General features: G+C 50.0%; 1 protein-coding gene across 3 annotated transcripts in view; it reads left to right on the top strand.

Moving 5' to 3' along the window:
- Positions 1-5,134: 5,134 nt before the first annotated feature.
- The window catches only part of GCLC (glutamate-cysteine ligase catalytic subunit), a 40,038-nt gene continuing 38,005 nt past the window's right edge, over positions 5,135-7,167 (top strand). For all 3 annotated transcript variants that reach the window (XM_070456670.1, XM_070456669.1, XM_070456668.1), the window contains exon 1: positions 5,135-5,715. In XM_070456670.1, the coding sequence (XP_070312771.1) occupies positions 5,566-5,715 (150 nt within the window). In that variant the 5' untranslated portion in view covers positions 5,135-5,565. The remainder of the gene's footprint in view (positions 5,716-7,167) is intronic.

Genomic DNA, 7,167 nt, shown 5'->3' with positions numbered 1-7,167 from the left:
CCCAGCCTGTAAAAACCAACCACGCCACATTTCACAGCCGCACACACCCTCTGTGATGGCCCACACTCTGTGGAGTCTGCTTCTCTCTGAATCTGAATAAATCCACTTCTTACCTATCACTTTGTCTCTCGCTGAATTCTTTCTGCGATGAGACATCAAGAACCTGAGCTTCATTCGGTCCTAAAACCAGGTACCACGAGTTTTGGCTGGGTTTGAGTCCCAGCACATGGGTTCAAGTTCCGATCTGTGGTCAATGGTTTCAGCTTCTCACTCCCACATCTTTAACCTCACCCCTGCTAACTCCTACCCACCTTCTTTACACACCCATGCTTTCCCAGCTTAATAAAGGCCTTCCCTTTACTGAGCAGATCTTTTGTAACCCTACATGAAAAAGAACATGTTTTTATATATATATATATATATATATTAATCCATATAAACTAGGGGTTGGCTTTTAAAAACCAAGTTAAAAGTTTTTTTTCTTAAAATAACAATTGTGTATCTCAGCATCCTGTGTTAGAAATACTACACAATATGAAAAGCTCTGCACCTTCTTCAAACAACTAATTTAGTACTACTGACACCCGAGCTGTTTAGGTTGGAAAGGAAACCACATTTCCTCCAGATTCTCACTGAAACAGGTGAAGAGTGAGGAGGGGGTGGTCCCTGACGATGACACAGCTTTGCTTAGATCTGAAGCCGGGTAGCTTCTGTTGGCTATTGTTCTTCTATCTTAAGGCTCCGGGGCCTTCTTCACTATAATCAATTCAAATTCTTAACACCATGCAGTTGCAGGGAAAAAATCCTTTCCACATCATTTGCATCATGTATGCTGAAGTTAAGAAATAGCACTGTGTGTTTATTTTCTACCAATAATTAAGTAAAAAGGAAGAAAATCTTAAGCCCCTCACTGGCAGACCAGGTCTTTGGGGGAGAGGTGTGTCGGAACAGGAAGGCTGTGGTGGTATCAAGACCCAAGAAGAGTCCCGCGGAAAGAGGCCCTCAGCTTCAGGCAGGATTCGAGATGCAGCAGGAAGTGCACAGGTTTTGAAATTCACACTGCAGTTCAACTCTGCATAGCAACGACCTGTTCACTGGATCTCTGAAGCCTCATCCAAGAACAAGGAAACAACCAGGGCCGGCTGTTCCATAGACTTCCAGCTCAAAGAGCTTGGTAGAAAGCAGGCATAAAGAGTAAGGTATTGACGACAGAGGATGAGATGGTTGGATGACATCACCGACTCGATGGACACGAGTCTGAGCAAGCTCCGGGAACTGGTGATGGACAGGGAGGCCTGGCCTGCTGCAGTCCATGGGGTCGCAAAGAGTTCGACACGACTGAGCGACTGGACTGAGCTGAAATGACACCACCCAAGAGACCATCTAGCAGATGCTCAGGCCAAACGGAGCAGTAAGGACTGGACAGGTCACCTGCAAACGACTTGAGGCTTAGAGACCCCTAAGCACGGCCCTCTGCTTCCGTCATCGCCTCAGGCAAGGCCAGCTGCGGGTTCTCCGCGGAGCTGCTGACTCAGGGGAAACCCAGAGCGATCTGGCTCCAGGGAAACACTATATATTTCTTCTCTTTGCCCGGAGGCCGGAAAACCGAAGAGACTGCAAGGGTAGCGGCTACACCCGCGGCCACCGCCGCCTCCGGGGCGGGAGCGGCGGAGCACTCTCCGACCCCGCGCAGCCTCTCCCGGGTTGACCCCGGGGACCGAGCCGGCATGAAGTGCTGAGTCACGGGGAGGCGGTGCCGGGCGCGGGGGCGGGCCGCGGTCACGTGCCGGGGGCCGGACCACAACAACGGCGCGGCGTGCAGCGCCCGCGCCGCCTCCCCGCGCGACCCGCCGGCCCTCGGAGCCTGCGCAGAGCGCCGCCGCGCCGCGCCGGGCTCCGGCGCCCGGGTTTTCCGCGCGGCCCTGGGGGCGCGGCTTGCCGCTGGACCCGGCCCCAGCAGGGCCGGATGCGGTGTCCATAGAGTCACCGGGTTCTGGCCCAGTGGGTCTTGCTCTCTTCTGCAGAACTGACCCAGAATCCGCCTTTGGAGAAGGCTGATTCTGCAGGCTACAAGCGCCTTCTTTTCGTCCCAGCCATCGTTAAAGCCCTGAACGTTCTGTGTGGGGCTGTCCGCTGCTGAGAACTCACTCCCAGAAGTCGAAAGCCAACCGTGGTGCAATCTACGAAACAAACTCGAGAAGTAAACCAAAAAATGCAAAATACTAATAGAGGAGAATGAATGTCGTTAAATATGGCTTCCCTTGGCCTTTACAAGGCATCCTGGAGGACAATTAATTTAAGTAATATATTGAAAATATTACTGTTGCAACATGTAATCAAAATAAAATCACTAATGAGATATTTACGTTCTTTGTGTGTGTCACCTTGAATCTGGTATGTGTCTTACCCTCACAAGCCATCTCCAGTCCACTAAATTTTCTTTGGAAATACTTGCTCTGTATTTAGAGTTCACAAAATTAACAGATGAAAAAGTGGATTTCACACTCCCAATCTGTTCCAAATTTACTTAGAAGTCTTCCAGTAGCCACATAGGACATCAGTTTAAAAATTTCTATTTTAGTGGATTAAAATCAAAGTAAAATTCAGTTTTTCCAATTAGCCACATTTCAAGTGCTCAGCCACATGTGGCTAATGGCTATTGTACTGAACAATGCCAGGGTATGCATATGTGAGATGAGATTATAAGAATTACAAAATGATCCTTTGGATGCCTGGCTTGGATGTGAAACAGTGACCAACACTATCCCTTCCTCCCCAACCCCAGACCACCTTCCTTCCAGTTACACCAAGCACTTTTTTAGAGCTAAAGATACAAGAGGCCTGAAGCAACTCTATCCCAGAGGAAGTCACTATCTAGCGTGGCGATTCTATCATAATGTAGAAACAGTGATATGTACAAACGCAACCAAAATACAGAGAAGAGTAACTAGGACCCAACGAAAGAATAGGATTGTGTCAAGTGGAGAATTCCAACCAGAGAAAAACAACAGAAAGTCAGAACCACACAGATCTTGTGATTGGTGGGGAGAGCACAAGGAAGATTGGGCTATGGGCAAAGTAGAATGAGGCTTGATTTTTAAACCAGCTGTTGAAACAGATGATTGAAACATTATCTTCTGAGCTTCAAATAGCCTCACATCCCCACTCACACTCCACACACACACACACACACACACATCCCTGTGGACATTACAGCCAGACCTTGGGTATCCATGTCCCCAGACTCTGAGATGGGCAAGTCCAATATGAAGGGTGGGGAGAAGAGACCCCTATGATCATTTATCCATTTGGCAATCAGTAACTTCAGTTCAGTTCAGTTCAGTTGCTCAGTCATGTCCGACTCTTTGCGACCCTATGGACTACAGCATGCCAGGCCTCCCTGCCATCACCAACTCCCCAAAGTTTACTCAAACTCATGTCCATTGAGTCCTTGACGCCATCCAACCATCTCATCCTCTGTCATCCCCTTCTCCTCCCACCTTGAGTCTTTCCCAGCATCAGGGTCTTTTCAGATGAGCCAGTTCTTTGCATCAGGTGACCAAAGTATTGGAGTTTCAGCTTCAGCATCAGTCCTTCCAATGAATATTCAGAACTGATTTCCTTTAGGATGGACTGGTTGGATCTCCTTGCAGTCCAAGGGACTCTCAAGAGTCTTCAACACCACAGTTCAAAAGCATCAATTCTTTGGCGCTCAGCTTTCTTGTAGTCCACTCTCACATCCATACATGACTACTGGAAAAACCATAGCTTTGACTAGGCAGATCTTTGTTGGCAAAGTAATGTCTCTGCTTTTTAATATGATGTCTAGGTTGCTCATAACTTTTCTTGCAATAAGCAAGCATCTTTTAATTTCATGGCTGCAGTCACCATCTGCAGTGATTCTGGAGTCCCCAAAAATAAAGTCTCTGTTTCCATTGTTTCCCCATCTATTTGCCATGAAGTGATGGGACCAGATGCCATGCTCTCAGTTTTCTGAGTGTTGAGCTTTAAGCCAACTTTTTCACTCTCCTCTTTCACTTTCATCAAGAGGTTCTTTAGTTCTTCTTCACTTTCTACCATAAGGGTGATGTCGTCTGCATATCTGAGGTTATTGATATTTCTCCCAGCAATCTTGATTCCAGCTAGTGCTTCATCGAGTCCAGCATTTCTCATGATGTACTCAGCATATAAGTTAAATAAGCAGGGTGACAATATACAGCCTTGACGTACCCCCTTCCCAATGTGGAACCAGTCTATTGTTTCAGGTTCAGTTCTAACTGTTGCTTCTTGACCTGCATACAGATTTCTCAGGAGGTAGGTCAGGTGGTTTGGTAGTCCCATCTCTTGAAGACTTTCCCACAGTTTGTTGTGATCCACACAGTGCTCACTAAATGTTAGCTGTGGTGTAAGGGAAGCTGGCACAGTAAGTACATACTTTCTGATCTCAATATGTGTATGATTTAGCTGCTGTCACTTTTAGCCTCATCTGTCATCTCATCTCTCTGTTAACACATTATCTGAACAATTATTTGGTGGCGAGGTACCTCGTTCCTTCTCTTTCCCTCCAAGATAGGGCCAACTCCAGAAGTTCCTAATATCTTCCACCTCCATGGTAAGCTCACAGGATCGTCGTTTTAATCGCTTGATGGGTGACTTGCAACCCTGTGGTTGCGATGAATGGTGTCTGTGCCATCCAAAGAACCTATGTCATCAAATAGTTAGAGACTATACAAATACTTAGTATGTTCACGTCTTAAAGCCTATAGACAAATTTTCTTGCCACACCATAATGCTCTCACCCTGTTTTTATAACTGTGAGGCCTTTCTCACCTAAAAAATAATCTGGTGGATTCTTCATCAGCTCGGATAATCAACTTTCTTCCCCAACTCAGTTTCTCTTTTCGGATTACAGAAAAAGGAATTTCACAGAGATCATTTGCCTAAAGCCAGGAGGACTGCGGCCTCCGCGGAAGCTCCCCCTGGACTCCGCCCTAACCACGCCTCTGCACGCCTACCCCGGGCCCCCGAGTCTCCGCGGGGGCTCGGCCCCGCCCCTCTCCGGCCCCGCCCCTTTCCCCGCCCCTTCCGCAGCCTATAAAATCCGGAGCGGCCTCTCGCGCACGGGAGCGGCCGGCCAGCGGACGGGAGCACTGGGCATGCTCGGCGGCGCAGGTTTTGGTCACAAGTAGGAAGGAGCTAGTGCACGACACCGGCAAAGAGAAGCGCCAGCCGCCGCCGCCGCCTCGAAGCAGGAGCGGTGCGGGAGCCAGAGCGGGCGAGGGGTCGGGCGGAGAGGGCCAGCCAGCCAGCCCGGCCTCGGGGCCCCCGCCCGTGCTGTGCGCCCGATCCCTGGATCGGTCCCCGGGGCGGCGAGGACCCCGCGCCTGGGAGCCAGAGGGGACCGGACCCTCCCTCTGCCGGCTGGGGCCCGAGGGCGCCCCCCAACCCCACCCCGGGGCTGTGCCGCCGCCGCCTTCTGCGGGCAGCTGAGCGTCCGGCCCGCGCCGCGCGCCCCGAGCCCGGAGCGGCCGCCGCCGGCCCCGAGGGCGGAGAGAGGGGGCGGCCATGGGGCTGCTGTCCCAGGGCTCGCCGCTGAGCTGGGAGGAGACCCAGCGCCACGCCGACCACGTGCGGCGGCACGGGATCCTCCAGTTCCTGCACATCTACCACGCCGTCAAGGACCGACAAAAGGACGTGCTCAAGTGGGGCGATGAGGTGAGTGCCCGGCCCCCCGCCGCCCCGCGCCCCTTTGTTCGGCGAGGCCCCGGCCCCGGCCCCCTCGGTCCGCGCCCTGCGCCGCGCTGCCTCGAGGGTCCCCCCGCGCCCGCGGGCGCCCGGCGCTGTCCAGGCCCTGCCTGCTCAGAGCCTCTGGCCAGACGTCTCTCTCCCATTCATTCATTTGGGGTTCCTCTCCATTCAGCAAACGCGGAGCGGGCTCTGGGAAGGCGTGAGCGTGCCAGAGTGTGACACCGTGTGCCTGAAGGAGTTTTCAGGCTGGGGTGTCTGCCGCCGCCGCCTGCTGATCCACTGTCCCCGTCCCGTCTCAGAATGCCACTAACGTGAAGGGGACTAGGTTGGTTTCAGAAGGCCGGTTGCTTTTCGGGATCAGGTCTAAAGGATTTCATTTCCTCCCCACCTCATCTAGGTACCTTTTAAGCCTCCAGCTTCTCATCAACCAACCCTCGACCACAACTTTATAGGTGTAAATTAAAACAAATTATGGAAACTCGGAGAGCTTCAAAATTAGGATTTGTTAGTGCCTTTCCATGGCTCAAATTTAGCCTGTAAGCTTTCCGAATCCGTGCTTCCCCATGTGTGGGCTTCCAGGTGAAATGCCTCTAGATTCTCAATGTTGAACCATTATTTATTGGAAGGATCTGGAAAGCACTGCCTCCTGTTAAGAGTCTTTTCTGCCAAAGCTTTTTGTGCCTGCCTTTTCTTCCTGTTTTTAAGAATCGCTTGTATATACAATTTGAATCAAGTGACTTCTCAAAAGGTCCATCTGTTCGTGTTTTACGCTCCATGGCTTGCTCAGGTGTAAATTATTTATCGTCTCAGCAGTGTTCTCAGTCTTGACCTAAGTGTCAGGGTGCTGCTACACCAGTGCCAGATCTGTCTCCTTACAAAAAGTTAGTTTTTCTATGATCGGAAAATGCCTCTGTCTCTCATAGTAGTTGAAGGAATTATGCTCTTGTAAGCTAGAAAAGTAACTTGACTTGTAACTTATATTTCTACTATATGGTTTGCCATACTTTATTGGACAGAAGAGGGGTACAGTATGTATTTGGTGATAATTCTTCAGTTTTAGTCTAAAGCTCCTTGGTTTTGTTTTTAACAGCATCTGACATTTCATGCATTTGTGTATTGTATGTATTTATGATCTTTTCTTGTGTTCCCTCTAGATTTTTTTTCCCTCCCACATCTCCCCTTCCTTTTTCCCCGCTAACAAACCAGTGTCCTTAGCAATGAAGAGTTTACTGTTTAACAGAATCCACAAATTAGGAAAGTTATCTTAGATTTAAGAAATAACCCACTGACCATTTATTATTACTTTAAATCGTGCTTCAGTCATGTCTTGGTAGAGTGTAGGATTTTCACAAAGAAATTCCTGCCTGCCAGCGCTGACAGTCCAGTTGGGAAATGGGCAGCCTGACCTAAGGGGAAGAC

Source organism: Odocoileus virginianus, chromosome 27 (genome assembly GCF_023699985.2).
Source record: "Odocoileus virginianus isolate 20LAN1187 ecotype Illinois chromosome 27, Ovbor_1.2, whole genome shotgun sequence".
In the NCBI taxonomy this organism is placed as follows: Eukaryota; Metazoa; Chordata; class Mammalia; order Artiodactyla; family Cervidae; genus Odocoileus; species Odocoileus virginianus.
The sequence above is the reverse complement of the archived record's forward strand: the minus strand, read 5'-3'. Positions and strand labels throughout refer to the sequence as shown.